At 45.9% G+C, this 16,414-nt stretch overlaps 1 protein-coding gene across 10 annotated transcripts in view; it reads right to left on the bottom strand.

The window, feature by feature from the left end:
* The window catches only part of atrnl1a (attractin-like 1a), a 106,315-nt gene that overhangs the window by 74,899 nt on the left and 15,002 nt on the right, over positions 1-16,414 (bottom strand). For 6 of the 10 annotated variants that reach the window (XR_009790832.1, XM_061790192.1, XM_061790193.1 and 3 more), the window contains exons 6-18: positions 15,229-15,409; positions 14,294-14,381; positions 13,983-14,229; positions 12,039-12,222; positions 10,486-10,640; positions 8,405-8,489; positions 6,992-7,203; positions 6,388-6,506; positions 5,266-5,382; positions 4,967-5,099; positions 1,407-1,594; positions 999-1,212; positions 597-788 (exon numbers count right to left, since the gene is read on the bottom strand). Coding sequence is in view for 7 of the 10 variants with exons in the window: in XM_061790192.1 (XP_061646176.1) it covers positions 597-788; positions 999-1,212; positions 1,407-1,594; positions 4,967-5,099; positions 5,266-5,382; positions 6,388-6,506; positions 6,992-7,203; positions 8,405-8,489; positions 10,486-10,640; positions 12,039-12,222; positions 13,983-14,229; positions 14,294-14,381; positions 15,229-15,409 (2,115 nt within the window). In the remaining 3 variants the exon portion in view is untranslated. Of the gene's footprint in view, positions 1-596; positions 789-998; positions 1,213-1,406; positions 1,595-4,966; positions 5,100-5,265; positions 5,383-6,387; positions 6,507-6,991; positions 7,204-8,404; positions 8,490-10,485; positions 10,641-12,038; positions 13,113-13,982; positions 14,230-14,293; positions 14,382-15,228; positions 15,410-16,414 lie in introns of those variants that run through there. The other 4 variants (XM_061790196.1, XR_009790834.1, XR_009790833.1 and 1 more) reach the window with 4 other exon arrangements.

Here is a 16,414-nt window from a genome sequence, read left to right as displayed (position 1 = left end):
ATAGTATTACAATGTATTTCTCGGAAATGACATTTGAAAAAACAAAATACACAAACACTGACATTTTTCTCTCCCAAAATATTTGTTTCACTGACAAAATACAAAAAAACCACAATTCACATTAAAAAAAATCTTTTCTTGACATTTTTTAACACGGCATAACTTTTTTTATGAAAAATTGATTTTTTTAATATGAATTTTCTTTTTTTTTTACAAACTGATACAACTTTCTTCATGACAAAACGTACTTTTAACAACAATATTTAAAAAACGACTTCTTTCTCGAAAGAAAATCCGACCTTTATTTCCCCCGACAAAAAAAAAAAGTCTCAGTTTTTTTTGTATTTATTATTATTTTTTTTTAATAAGAATCCAGTCTTTTAGCTGGGGTTAGGTTCTTCAGAAACAAACACAAATAGAGGAAGTTGCGAATAGTGGACTGCGAAGATGCCGGAGATTACGGTTGATCCCTGGGCTAATTTGATGAACCCGTACCACACACCCTCCATCAAGGCACCTGGGAACTGTTTTAAATTGCAGGGGGGGGGCGCACAATATATCCACTTTAAGACGGCAAAATAAGTCGAATAACTCACCAGCGCAGTCCTGAGTCTGCCACTCGAGACACTGTCCGAAGGGGAAGGAGACGACGTAGGCCGACGAGTCGACGCAGCGCTGAGCGCTCCTGCACCACATGCACTCTGTGGCCTGACTGGTGCAGTTGGCGCAGCTGGTGCGCAGGGCACACGGGGTCTTGCAGGGACGCGGACCGGGGCCCTGGGGACTCCCTGGGGGGTGGGGGGAAAACACAGAAAGTTATGTTTGGGATCATCATCAGACAATCATGTAAAAAAAAAAAAAAAAAAAAAAAGAACTTTTCTTGAGCTAATACAAGATCAAATATAAAAAACCATAATCTGACATTTTCCATATTGAACCTTAGGTTGAAAGCTAACAGATTTTAGCTATTGGCGGCAATCGCTGGGCTTCGGACTCACCGGCGTCTTTTTGGCAGACGAGTCCGTCGGCGGCGGCGGTGCAGGCGTTGGCCTTCAGCCCTGGCGTCTGCGCCGGCCGCAGGTAAGCGCAGAAGCCCGAGTCGCTGGGTTCTCCCGGCAGCCAGCGCAGGGCGCCGTCGGAGAAGGCCGAGCCGTCCTCCCAGCCCCAGTACGACACGTTGATCTTCCTCAGGCCCACCCAGGGCGACAAAGGCTGCGGACGGGGACGCGTGCGGACGCATTAACAGCAGCGCGACCAAATTACCCAAAAAGACTTTGCCAAGGTTGTGAGTTTGGTCATTGGATGTGGCAAGCCGTCCCTCGTTTGTCTACATGTGCCCTGCCATTGACGGGACGTACGCCGCCTCTCCGAGCATTATGGGAAACGTCCAGACGGCCCAGTCTGACCTGTGCTTGCGCGCGGTACTTGTCGAGCTCCTCCATCACGAAGGCCACTTGCCGGTCTCCGCGTAAGGAGGCGACGTTCCCTCCGAGGTTCTTGCAGTAATGCCGAGCGTCGTCGAAAGTGGCCCGGCTGCCGTTGAGCCGCAGGCACGCCTCGCCCGCGTGATGCCAGCCTTCGCCGCACGGCTCACCTGCGTCGCGCATTGACGACTTGTTATGGAAATCACAATTTTCACATTCGAATGAAAAGGAATCAAAGTACTACGCATTTTATTCTGACAAGAACTGAAACGCTTTTGTTTGCTTCCGCTGCCATTTCGACTCGGCGCGCATGTACGCATTATAGCTTCACCGAGATCTCCTACAGTTTGTTTAAAAAAATTAAAACATTTAAAAACAGCTCTCAGCTGAAGGAGGCTTGCGTTTTACCTAAAGATGGATGCGGAAAAGGAGCCATCGCTGGAGAAGGCGACCGCGGCACGGCGGCAGTTTTAATCGGAGAACGTTGCGGGAAGCTAGAGCGGCTAGATAGCCAGCAAGCTAAGCAGCAGCAGGCTAGCCGCAAAAGCGGCAGCGGCTCGATAGCCAGCAAGCTAAGTAGCAGCAGGCTAGCTGCAAAGGCGGCAGCTTGGTCCGGTCCGCAAGGATTTACGGCACCGAGGAGCGAAGAACTCAGATCCGGGATTCGACCCGTGGCCAAGCTACGGCGAGGGATCTTGGTTAAAGGAAGCCATTTTCAAGTAAAAAGAAAACCGTTTCTGTATGGAGACACAGGAGCTCAAATGCATCAAATGCATCAAAACCTGCCAGCATATTCTCTTACTGGTTCAAATTGGATTTTTCATTTGTTGGACTATGATTTTGCACTAGTACAAAGGCGTAACAACTTCGTTGTGATTCGCACAATACGAATAGCGATTGGATTTTAGGGGGTGAGCCGTAGCACGAGTGGATAATATTTTACAGATTGACCTCCATGACAAAGCATTTGTGGTGTATAGCGTTTGCCAGCTCATTAGAAGGATTTTAGAGGCTGCAGTCATTTTGATTCACGCAGCTGCTGTGGCAAAGCTTCAATTAGCTTAACAGTACAAATGTCGAGTTTCCCGTGTCGGCGGACTTTACGGATACGATCCACACGGGAGCGCGAGAAAGTCAATTTCATCTGTAAAACACATCAAAGCTCGCCTTGCTCTAATTGTTCCGTATCGCTCGGCTTTTTGCGCAAGCGGTTTAATTAGCCCGGCTCGTTTAGTCTGGCCCGTGGTAGCGATTACGCTCACAGGCCCGGAACCGGCTCGGGAAAAATACCCGCTCGGCTTCTTTGTTTTTCCGGACCGACGACCGTGAGGAATGAGACTGAGGGAAGAGGGAAAATCAGGAAGAGGGAAGACAAACAAAAGGCGGGGATTGGGTTACGGCGCCATAAGCGGCGATAAACATGTCTGCTGGTTTACGGTCAACGTTCGGAACGTAACCGGAAAGAGGTCGTTACCGTGGGGACGACGTAAACAACTGCATGCAAAGGGGGGAAGCTTAATTGCAGATGATTTAATTCTCTTACTACTTTGATTGTGTTGCCATTGCTGTTGGATTGACAGGATGAGAATCTCAGCCTGTGAATATCCAACAGACTTTTTTCAATCGAACATTTTTCCTTGACAAAATAGAACTTATTTTCACACAAAAAAAAATAAGAATTGGAGAAAAAAATAACCTTTTTAAACAAAATAATACAGTGAGTCAATCAACTTGTTGAACAGTGTGACTTCTTGACAAAACTTTGTTTTTGTTTTTTTTAATCACAAAAGACTTGCCCGTAGGTGTGAATGTGAGTGCGAATGGTTGTTTGTCTGTATGTGCCCTGCGATTGGCTGGCGACCGGTTCAGGGTGTACCCCGCCTCTCAGCCGGGATCGGCGCCAGCATGGAAAATGGATGGACTTTTCTTTTCCTCACGAAATAGAACATCTCCATTTTTTTTTTTGTTTACAAAAACAACCTTTTTTTTTTAACAAAATAACTTATTTCGCTAAAAATACGAAATATCAATAAAAACTTTTTTTAAAGACAAAATAATTGCTATTTAATAATTATTTTCTTGACAGAATCACTTCTAGAAAAGGACCTTTTCAAATCCAACTTTTTCTCAACGGAAATGTTTGACTTTTTTACAAGAAAAGAAAACGTGAATTTGAAACCCGCAAATATGCTGGGGATGACTGTACATTTCTATCCTTGGAGTATTTTCATGAAAGCATGCCACAGATCTTGTGTGTCCGGCGTGGTGCATTTGAGTCCATCTGTTTGTGATGGAACATGTAGACTGCTAAATTAGCCTCTCGTGCTAGCTGCGAGCTTGCGTTTTTATAGAAGGCTACTTCCTCTTTTTTGTTGTTCCCATCGCCATTGGCTCGATAGGACTTCCATCCTGATCTTCTATCCAGGAGCTTTTTTGTAAACTTTTTGTATGCCACGCTAGTGCCTCATGCTAGCTGCTAGCTGGCTTTTTGCTACTTCTCGTTTTTTTGTTCCATTTCCGACGACTTGATAGATGAGCTTTTCATCCCCCCAAAAAAGGGCTCGATTTGCATCATTTGTGACTTTTGTCATGGATTTGTGACAAATTATTCCATATACAATTGATCTCAATGGGAAATTTTGTTGGGAAAGTTCAAGGCGTTGCTGTTCACACACGAACACACACACACACACACACTTGTTTGTTCTCGTGCTCCCATTTGCACAACACGCCGTCAACACTTCCTGCTGGCCTACTTCCTTCCTCCTTGAATGTATGCTAATCCCTGCCTGTGCGGCGTGCGTGTAAGCTTATTTTTAAACTGCATTACACAAGCCTGTGTCCACTGTATGTCGAACACAAGAACACAACACGGCTGGAGGACGAGGATGAGGATGCCGGCGAGGAAGACTGCAGGCTGCTCACTTAACAAGCTTGTCGGCCTTTGAATTTGCACGCATGGCTTTTTTTTCCCCTCGTCCTTCACCGTGTTGATGAAGTTCCTCAAAAGTGCTTTAATTTTCCTGCGTAACTACTAGTCACTTGAATCAGCCAAAAATAAAGAACATTTCCTGCTGAGATTTAGACTCACTGCACAAAAGCCCATATAAATACATCTGTTTAAAAAAAATGAATAAATACAATAATTGCTCAACACTGTCAGAAAGGTACGAATTAATTTAACAATATTCTTATTATTGTTGTAAAATCCATATTAAGACATCGCTTCATTGCATTCGCAGCTTGTTACTACGGACGTCTGAGTGATTTTCCGTTTCTGCTGCGACCCGATCTGCTGCAATCTATTTTGACTACATTGCTCAATGATTTATAAACACAACTTGTTTACAGAAAGATAAGAGCGATTTCGCTTTCTGTTTGTACAGCAACCCGTTAAAGCTGAAAACTACTAGAAGGTCCATTTGTCAGATATAATATTAAAATCTTTGAACTGGTGCTCTGTACGATCTGGCCAACATCGCGGTTAATACTGATACGGATTCCAAATAGAAGTTTCAAAACAAGGAGGCGGGGCACCTCACCGGGCCGCCCTTGACACTGCTGTTGTTGCGCCTCCCACTGGCAGTTGGCGTTAAGGCCGCAGCTCCTGCAGTCGGTCAGTCGCAAACATTCCTGCTCGGAACGCCGCTCACAACCGGACGCCTCCGTCAGCGCCTTCGACCAGAAAAAGTATGTACAGTATACGGTGCTACTTTGACTTACTGTATGACTTTAATTTGTTTGCGTGACCAAGCTCAATTTACTAGCTACTACATAAAACGATAACATTGATTGTTAGCCTCAGGCACGCAGCCCGACCAGGCCGTCAAATGATACTCACATGTCCCTTCCTGCGGGCGCCGTGCTTCCAAAAGCTCAGCTGTTGCTCGGACAACGTGGACGGACGTGAAGGCAGAGAAAGAGCGCCACCATGCTGATGGGCTAACTCCAGAGTTGGCTACATGCACACACACACATACAAAAACACACGGGAGAAGGAATAAAAGACATGAAAAATGTATAAGATGTATCCAGACGTAAGTACATATCGTATTGTGGATTTTCAGTTTTTTGGGTCATTACAGTTGTCTTGCATTGGGGAAAAGTGGGGCTGTGCCCCACCACAGCAAGCAACAGAGCTGGTGGTGGGGGGAAAAAAACATTGGTTTGAAACTAGGAGAAACCCATTTTCATGGTTTGGGTTGTTACAGTCCACTTGCATTGGGGCCAAGTGGGGCAGTGCCCCACTAGCGCCAGCAGATAGAGCAGTCGTCAAGAAAACAAGCTTGATGTGGAACTTTGTAGAGGGCTGTCACATGGACCAAGGAAGATGTCAGAGTTTGGTGCGAATTCAGAAAACGTTGCGTAGTGAGGAATTGATTTTCACTTTTTTAGGTCACTACAGCCAACTTGCATCTGGGCCAAGTTGGGTCGTGCCCCACCAGAGCCAGCAGATGGCGGTGTGTTGCTGAAAAAAAGGCTCAGTGTGAAACTTTATACTGTACATAGCTGTCACAGGGGCACAGATGCATGCACTTATTTTCATTCTTTTGGTCATTGTAGTCCACTTGCATTGGGGCCAAGTGGGGCGGTGCCCCACCACATCCAGCAGACGAAGCTGCCGGCAAAAGGGGTGTCGCATGGACCAAAGAAGAAGAGTTTTCTGTGGATCCAGATGGAGGCGCAAAAGGAGGAATATATTTTCACTTTTCATTTGTCGTTGCATCGGGGCCGGGTGGCTTGCCCGACGACACTTTGCAATCTGCATTACCGCCACCTTTAGGCCTGGAGGGGACCAGCATCGCCTGGTCATGATTTGTCAATCAGATGGCTATTTTAGATCGTTTAGAGGTCCGCGTTTACTTAATATTTGTAAGCACGTGGATACGGGTATGGATTTTTTTTTCCTCGATGTGTCATAAGCGTTGTGGCCTCTACGGTTGAGTAAAGAGCGCGTCCTCACCACGGTGCAGTTGCTGGAGACGGAGATGCACTTCCTGTCCTCGCACCACTGGCAGCCGCGAGTGTTGGCCGTGCAGCTGGCGCAATCGGAAAAGGGGAAACACTGTTCGTCAGTACTGTCTGGAACAAGGCCGGAGAAGGAAAAAAGGAAGAAAATACATGAAAATGTTTTGTTTGAACAGCAGCCCATTTGGGCACCAAACTCGCCGGGCCTGACTTAAGGGCATATTGAAATAAATCCACAATGCCTCCATTGTTTCAAGCTGCAGCGAGGACCAACGCAACCTTTTTTTATGCAAGCATTCGTGCAAGATTTGGAGTTTTTGCAATGTGTAAAAGAATGTAAATGACATGTTGATGTTCTCCACCGCCAGATAAACAGAAACTCTGCGAGCTCTGTGCTGACAACACACAGAAGCTCCAGCACGAACATCAGTCAGATCACAGAGGGCACTAATGACTTCAAAATGAGATAATTGCAGCAGCGTTGACCTCCCGCTCTCCTCATTAACGTATGCAAACAAGCATCGAAAAAGCCAAATTGTTTGGATTACTCTGTGCTCGCGTGTCAAACCGCCACACACGTTGATGATTTCAAGACGCACCGGGCCGACGAGGGCAGAACAGGGCGGGCGGGCGGAGGTCGGATTGCGTCGGTTCCCACGGGACGCAGGCGCCGTCCAGCCAGCGGCAGCGCAGGCCCGGCCCGGCGGCGCCGCACAGTACCGGCGCGGAGAAGGCTCGGCAAGACGCGGGCGTGTAGACCAGCACGTCGTTCAGGAGGAGACCGGAGAAGCCTCCGAAGACGAACATGGAGCTGAAACAACAGAATCCAATTGGACGGGAAAGTGAATGGACTTGGAACATTTCCCTGAGGGACGCCACTCTGCTTTGATTTCCATGCGCCTCAGGGATCATCATCAAGTCAAATCAAGTGCAGCTGGTGACGTGGCCAAAGGTCCCATCTGACTGAGTGAATGCGAGTTCCTCCAAGAACACTGCAGCAAGCCTTGACGTAAGCCACGGGTGTCCAACGGGTGGCCCGGGGGCCAGATCCGGCCCGCCACGTCATTTTATGTGGGCATCGACTTTGGGTTTCTCGCTAAAATACCAACATTCCAAATTGGCTTCACTTTTAAAAATATTGAGATATTGCAAGCATTTTTTTTTTGTGACCAACCGCACATTTAAAATAAAATGGATTCATACTGTAGTAGAACAAAGAGTTTTTACTGGCTTTTCATTTCAAAAGTAATTTGTGTGTATGTAATAATACGAGGCAGTCATACATTCATATGGGTTTGCATCCGAGTGGAACCACAACTGCGATGTGGCCCGTGACAAAAACGACTTTGACTCGCATGATGCTACGCACCAAATGAAAATATTTGTGCAAGGTAAAACTCTACAAGTACGTCAGTTAGCCGTATTTTTGTTCGTTTCTTCCGTTTTACGAAATATTTGTTTTTAGTATTTCTGAATTTGTAAACACCTCCCACGCCCCCCCCCCCGTACATCTGATCATTTATGATAATAGATCATATTGATCAAAATGATGACTACTATAAAATATGCCATTGAAAAGCACTGAAAAGACCAGTTTCGGGCACACATTTATCCTCAACAAATGTGATCCTTGACTGTGTTCAGACGACGTCATTTTTGTCCACCATTTACCCGTTGAAAGCACGCAGCAGAATTCCCCACAAACATGTTCATATGTGCGATGTACCAAATACAATTCCAATTTCGTTTCTGGGCTCTTTGTTCTCTCAACCTCATGGATTAAGAAGCGTGTCCACATATTTTTATCTGTATGTAAATCGGCAAACTATTCCAAGTTTTTTTTGGGGGGGGGGCCACAAATGAGCGCACAGAAGGTCAAATAAAACCTGCTTCATGTGAAAAGTATGAAAACAGCGAGGTTCAGGTGGAGCGTGAAGGGGGGGGGGGGGGGGGGGGAATGCAGAGTGAAGAATAGCAAGGTAAAACTTAAAGCTTGTCAAGGTTTGTCTGACCCGTTGCTGACGACGGCCGAGTGTCCGAATCGGTTGACGTCGGCGTGCAGTTCCGGCGCTGGGAGGACGCTCCACTCGTCGCAAGCTGAACAACGACAACACAAGCGCAAATATGCTTCTTCATTCGATGAGTGGAGAAAAAAGACACACGTGCGGGAGGATTTCATTTGGATTAAATGACTATTGCAAATAATTACACCTAAATGATTACAAAGTTGTTCGTGAATCATTTATTATTAGCTAAAACATCACAATAACCCTAATATTACCTCAATCTATTTGAAAATCTAAATTCATTTCAATTATTTTATTTATTAAATAGATGTTTTGATTCGAAAAATTAACTCGTGCTAATCATTTGTTTATCTTTGAAGATATTTTTAGATTTTAAAATAAACTCATTGTCATGATGAGTTTATTTTTAATTATTAGACTTTTAGATTTACAAAAATAAAATTATTTTAATCAAGTTTAAAAAAATAATAATAATTAATTTTTTAAATGCACTTCAATCAATCAATCGTAAGTGAGCTTCATTCTCTTTCCATACAGGATCTCGTGTGTCCCTAATCAAGTGTCCGCTGAGTGTCTTCTTTCCAATTGACCAATCAGCTGCTTCGAAATACAGGACGTCACCATTTTTGCACCAGTGGCACAACAGCGCCACCCGCAGGAAGAATCATCACAACAACAACACTGTGTGTTAGTTTGTCTCATCCCAAAAATATATTGCCTTCTTATACACACACACACACACACGCACACACACGCACACGCGCGCACACACACACTCACACACACACACACACACGCGTATATCGAGATTTTAATTTCCTCCCGGGATATGAGCAGCGCGTGTTTTAATAATGCATGCTGGGACGGTGAGTCCAGATAGAAGCAGGCCGGCGTGCCGGCTGATTGGCGGTTTGATCTGATCCGCGCTAATAGAGGCCCTGATGTGGGGGAGGTGCAGGGGTGTAGGGAGGGAGGGAGGGGGGGGGGGGGGTTGTCTTGTCTCGTCAGAGGATGAAGTATATTCACGCGCCGTCTTCCAAATGAGCTCTCACTTCCAGACGGCCAGGGTGGCCTTTTTAATCAAAAGCTACACCAAATCTAATTAGAATATGTGGGCGGGGCTAGGGGGGGGGGTCTGCAGACGAGAGGGAATTACGTTGAAAGGAAGCGAGGCGAACCCTGAACGTTTCCATGCGGCCGAGGCGGGCACAGCAGAAGGAGCCGGCACAATGAATCCACGCATTAACAATGAAGAACTGGTTTTCCAACGGCCAGTTTCAATTGAGTTTGACGCACCGCCAAAAAGCTCGCCATGACACGGAAGACGACGCGATCAAGCGGCAAGGTGACGAAGAAGGGACGTCGGGAGTGAGAATAAAGACAACGACAACAACAACAACGGCACACGGGCGACTAAAAGCTGAAGAAAAAGCAATAAAGCTTTTGTGCGGCCTTAATGAAGTTGCGAGCCAGCAACTTGGGTTTTGTTTTTTTTTGCGCCGTCAACACCGGCCGTAAACGTTCCGCTTTATGCGCCCCTCGGTGCCGCAATATCCCCCCCCGTTTTTATGAATATGATCATTTATTCATTAGCGCTCGTATCTGCACATCTCAACGCCTTTCCGCAGCGACGCGACACGCCACCACACTTGTATGAAAGGGGGCTCCGCGTTGCGACGTTAAACGGCCGACGCCCGCTTTGTGTCGAAAGCAATTGTCACTCCAAATAGTGATGGCGACTAATTGTCAGATCGGAAGAACGGCGAGTTGCGCTTGCGGCTCGGTCCCGCGGGCTTCGCTGGGTTCTGCATGAAAGGTACAGAGGAATGCGATCCAGATCTCCTCTGCCAACTTTTGGCGAAACTCTATGTGAACGCGACTAAGGACTCGTGGCTTTCAATTGAGTATTTTGGGATTCGTCCACCAGATGGCGCCATCCACCCGACATTCAAAGCATGCAGCCACCCCATTTACTGTTTTCTGCCTCAGTACTATAATGATAAAAGTGTGTCGCCACTAATATTGCATCGTTGTGTGTGCGTGTGTGTGTGTGTGTGTGTGTGTACCTATATCGTAGGCCAGGAAGTCAGCAGAGAAGCATTTGGCGCCGTTGCTGAGCGCCGTGTCGTTGTGCGTGTTTCCACCGAACACCAGCAGGGCGCCACCCAGCAACACGGCGGAGTGCAGCGACCTCGCCAGGCCGCTTTCACGCAGTATCAACCTACGCGCGCGCACACACACACGGGAGAGGGTTAATACGAGTGCGTGTGTGTCGGCGGTGCCATCTTACTAATGGCGTCTGTCTGGAAGCATTTCCTCCCGTGGTGGTCGCCCCCAAGCCCCCTTGCCAACTGTTCGTCGGCAGCACGCACACACATAGGCACAATTATCACCACGCACACTCAACCCGAACCCGGCCGGAGGTCTCGGTCCGCTATGCGACCCGCCGGCTGCTGGTCGGACACCAGCTGCGGCGCCTTCATTAAGTGAGACAAATGTGAGCTTCCGCCACTAACGACGTGTCAGCACAAAGTTCTTAAAGACACGCTTACCCCTAAAAACAAACACATCGGAATGATTATTGGGATTATGATTATGATTATTATTATTACGGTAACACTATGACTGCACAGATTTTCGGGAATAATCGGGTTGCCAAAGTGGCGTAAAACTGCGAGACATCAGACAAGTGTCAAAGGATTTTCTTGGATTGGATTGCTTTGCTTTTTCTTTGGCTTTTTTGAAGCCGAACTGGCCACAAAAAGACGGCGATCGTTGCAAAGTAAGGAAATACGTCCCCGCCCTTCTTTGCTCACGAAGACTAAGAAGCAGATTTTAAAATGCTAGCTTTCCCAATGGAGCTTTGCCGTGTTTCGCAACAATTCACACTGATGAAGACCAAATGAAATATTTGGCTTTTTCTCTGGCTTTTCTTTTTTTTTTTTTTTTTTTGCAGCCGAACTGGCCGCACAAAGATGCAGAATGAAGAGTGAGAAACCACATGGCCGCTTTTCGTTCTTCAACACGACAAGGACGCAGTTTTTAAAATGATTTTTTTTTTCCCCCTAATGGAGTTTTGCTGTGTGTGCGACAATCAATATGTTCCCGCTGATTCAAATCAAAGAAAAAAAAAAATGGAGCCTAACTGGTCACAAAAATGTTGAGCGACGGGAAGTAACATAGAATGTGCTCACTCTGAAAATGTAATATATTAAAGCCTTTTATTCAGAAAATTCCAAATATGTATTTTTCCTATTTTTACTATTTTCTCGATACTATTTTCCATGTAAGAGTCCAAACTGCATAGCGGAGATTTTTGATGAACTATTTTTCATGATCATCGCTGTTTTTAGTGATTTTTCAAAATGAATCGCAAAATCATTTGGAAATAACCACAAATGATGTATTTGTTTGAACATGTTTACAACGTGAAAAAAAAATTACTTGGACAATTATAATAATTCATTTATATTCCAATTCACAGGCACGAATAATATTTGAAAATACGTCTAATATTTCCGATGACTTAGTCATTTATAGCTGTTATTTGCGGGCTACCACAAGGACTGAAGAAGGAAAACCAAGTAAGATTTGTCGGCGTCGTGGCGCTGCGTCTCACCATGTCCTGGACGCGACGTGGTAGCGGTACAAGTGGTCCACCAGGCCGTGCTTGCCGTGTCCCAGCGCCTTGTAGCCGCCGTGCACGAAGACGGCGCCGCCGGCCCGGTGGTACGCGCTGCTGTGGCCGTGACCGCCACGCACGGCCGCGCCGCCCGCCGACACCGTCCGCCACGCGTTGGACCCTCCGAACACACAAACGCAAACACTTGGAGACAAAATGGACGACGCCCACGTCAACCGCTTAGCCCAACATTATTATCAGGAGCTAATGCTAATCTGTGCGAACACTGCAGCTCTGCTTACCTTGGGGCTTTAACATAAGAGCGTTTCAGCCACTGCGTTTCAGCGTTTTTCGGTCCAACCTAGCTGCCAAGTCATTGGCTGCGATGCTCATTATGAGGGCGCCGATTATGTTAATTAGTCCTACTGTTGCATGACAGCGGGCTCGCTTACAGACACATTTTGGAATTAGCCAGATGACTAAAGCCGGGATTCCCGAACACCGCAGACGGAAATGATCCAATTTCACTTCATCGGTCCCAAAAGGATTCTTTATTTACGACAAATAATTTAGCGACATCGAGTGAGCGACAAGCAGAACAATTCAATGCCCTCCCACCAGATGGCAGAAGCGACTAAACTGTTTCTGGACGCCCTAACTCAAAGAGCGACAAACTAATCGACGCCACAGCACGAAAAGTTACGGGTGGCAAAACACGACTTTTGTCTCAATGAAGCTTCCCAACTCACTTGAACACAGTTTGAGTTTGTCAGCAAATAGCGGAGGACAGGTTCCAAAAAATTACCCACAAATAGAATGAATTTGAGGGCTCACTAAATCTGATTTGTGTTTGATTTATTTAGTTATAAAAAATGGCTCGATAAAGGTTGGAAAACAAATCCAATTTCCGTGATTATGTCACCTTTACATAAAGAAAAGCGCATTGAATTCAACTTGAGAGATGAAAATTAAAAGAAGGATAAAGTGACGACTCAGCAAAGGGGAAAAAGAAAAAAAGGTCAACGCCGCCGATTCCACTCCCGCGACTAATTGACGCTGGCTGGCGGATGACTGGGGGGGGGGGGGGGTCACAAGCAGGTGGGGGGTTGGGGGGAGAAGGGGATTGTGGGTAAGACGGATGAGAAGAAAGAAAAGATGACAGGAAGGACGACTCATTCATCTTTGTCTTCTAGCACAAGACAACACCGCTGCCTAATGACTACTTGTGTGTGTGTGTGTGTGTGTGTGTGTGTGTGTGTGTGTGTGCGTGTGTGTGCGTGTGAGCTAAGCAGCGGCCATTGAGCAAGCCAACGCTGCCCTCTAGTGGCCGCACAGGCACCGCATGATCAAAATGTTTTCGCAAACATATTTATTACACATTTAAGTGTCTTATATGCTGTTATTGTGAGTAATTAGTAAGAATCATTTTTAAAAAATAAAACATTTGCAGAGTGTAATGTTCTCAAAGTTAAACAAAAAATAATAATAATAAAGATCTGAGAGTCTAAAGACTGATGTTGCCACAGTCTAATAATTACTGACGGTGCCGACTTGTGCTTTTACCGTCTACTTGCTGGCGTCGTCCGCGTCTACTTACTGGTGACGTAACTTTAAACTTAGTGGTTTCGTCACATGCTACTTACTGGTGTTGTTAGTTAGTGGTGTCGTCACCGTTTACCTCCTGGGTTGTTTTTAGCGTGGTAATAAGCAGCAGTAGTACTGGAGCCGACTATGTCCAGGATCGACAACATGAGATTATATTGCTATGATGACAAGGGAATAACTCCACCTGAAATCCACCGTTTGTCAGCATGGAGGAAGTAACAAACTTTTATTATACTTCAACAAAGAAACAGCGCTTATGTGACGTCATGTGATGTGTGATGTCATCTTCCCGGTGATGTCGCAGTCTACTTTCCGACGTCGACGCCGTCTACTTACTGATGTTGTACTCCAGCACTTCGCTGACGAAGCCATAGACGGGCGAGTACCCGAAGAAGACGAGCATCGCCGGCTCGCCCGGCGCCAGCTGGACCACGTGGGCCGTGTGACCCTCCAGGGCGTAGGGAGGGGGCGCCGCCGGCGTCCTGGGCGACCACGCGCGCCGGGGGATGTCGAACACCCACAGCTCGTCCGTGACGTCGCCCGGACCCGACTCCAGCTTCCCGCCAAACATGTACATGTCGTCCTACGCGATGACGACAATACGCGTGAAATATTAGCTTACCCCAATGGAAGTCTTGAACTCTCACCTGGTAGAGAGCCAGCGAGTGGCCGTATCGGAAGAGAGGGCCCCCGCTGGTCGGGACCACGTCCCACGTGCTGCTCTCCAGATCGTAACTGAGCCAAGACGACAAAACTCAAATCAAGGACATATCAAAATCTTTACGCTGTATCGTGATTAGGGAGTCGGGAACGAGTGAATCATTCACTCGTTCCCGACTCGCTAATCACGATATCCGCATTTGTGGACTTTCGCTCAAACGAAATTTTGTTTTGAATACTACTCGGGGGGCCTTACGTCATTGCTGTCGTATAATTGCGACGTATCAGATCAACGTCTAAACCTCTCAAAAAATGTAATAAAATAAAATAAAAAATGAAGCTAAGTGTATTTTACTATTTGCGGGGGGGGGGCTGAACTCGGCCGTGAAATCTGTGAGTCATTGATCCAATTTGTTTTTGTTCGGGCGGATACGACACCGATGATCAGCAGTCAAGGAGGCCGATAACCGATATTCCGAGCCGATATTCATTTGCATTTTTAACAACACAAATTCCAACACTTTTTTTTTTTTTTTAAATCTTATCTGCAATGAGCTGAGCTCCCAAACTTAGTCGCATCTTTTATAAAGTGATTATCCCGTGACCATGCTTGTAACTCAAATCATTTGTAGCTCAAGTCAACTTTTCCCATTCAAATGAATGGAAAATACTTTAATCCGTTCCCAAAAAGTAGTTTTCCAAAATCCCACTATACGACCATGACAACAAGATGTGCCAAAGCAATACTGTTATTTCTTAAACTCTATTTAAAATGTGAGTTTTCTGTCAATAACGGAGGACAGGTTCCCCCCCCCCCCCCCCCCCCCCCCAAAAAAAATAAAAAAAATAAAAAAAAGATTCACAAATTGCAAACTACGAAGATGCCACATTCGCTGCACCAAGAGAGCGCAACGCCGCTTACTTGAGGACCATGTGGTAGTTGGAGTAGTCGAAGGAGTAGCCGCCCACCACCCACATCAGCCCGGCGTGCACCAGAGCCTTGTGGGACGCCCGACCCGGGGACTGCGAGGATGACCAAGCTTTGACGCTGGGCGGCCACCAGAAGGCCTCCGCCGACGGGACGGCCACAGAACAGTCTGGACCTGGAAAAAAAAAACACACACCAAATAAATACATACAAATAGAAGACTTCATTTAATTAAAAAAAAAAAAAAAAAGTAAAAAAGTCAAAGCGTGGCCCTTTTTGAAAACATTTGTTGTAATTTACTTTCTTTTCCAGCAGAGGGCAGTGACATACTATTTTGATCTGTTTGAGCTAACCAGCAACTAGATTTTCAACATTTTGCCATGTCAAATCATGAAAAAAAATAACGTTGATTTGGCCAGAAAATATCACACATAATAGATCATAGTAAATATGCAGATGAAATATGTCTGGAGTCAATCTGGTCACAAACATGAAAAGGATTGATACGAAAATTGGTTAAAAGGAAAAGCGCACGTTCCCGGGGTAAATCTGAAAACTGGTGTCGAGCGGATCGGTGGCTCTCATACTGGAATTGATTTCCGTGACAAAATATTGATATTTGAACTGATTATAACTGCGTGGACAAGTAAACATAAAAATGAAAAGGAAATTAAAAAAACAAAAATGCAAAAGATTCTGAATAAAAAAAGTAAAGTTAAAGTTAAAAAAAAAACGTATTTATTGATTTATTGGGCTAATCTGGGACATTTGATATCAAATTTGGTGCCTAATGATGCGTAAATGAGTTTTAAAACTCATTCACTGCCATTGACGGCTGTTGAATTTAAATAGCCACGTTAACACAGAGGACTGACAGTGAATGAGTTCAAGTCTTACAATCTCACAATTGGCCATACCGGCCTGCATTTTCCCAGCTACGGTATCAGTAAGCAAACGAGCGGTATGACGAAGCCTGAAATTCCCTCAAGTCAGCCGATCGTCGTATAGGACTGATCGTGATTTTGAGTTTTGTGAGTTTTACCGCAGTGTTAAAACATTTTTGTTGTTGTTGTTGTTGACTGCAATAATGATCTGCGATTGGCTGGCGACCGGTTCAGGGTGTACCCCGCCTCCCGCCCGAAGATAGCTGGGATAGGTTCCAGCAGCCCGTGACCCGCGT

The sequence above is a fragment of the Phyllopteryx taeniolatus genome, chromosome 11 (assembly GCF_024500385.1).
Source record: "Phyllopteryx taeniolatus isolate TA_2022b chromosome 11, UOR_Ptae_1.2, whole genome shotgun sequence".
Classification (NCBI taxonomy): domain Eukaryota; kingdom Metazoa; phylum Chordata; class Actinopteri; order Syngnathiformes; family Syngnathidae; genus Phyllopteryx; species Phyllopteryx taeniolatus.
Note: the sequence above shows the minus strand (reverse complement) of the source record. Positions and strands in the feature narration are given on the sequence as shown.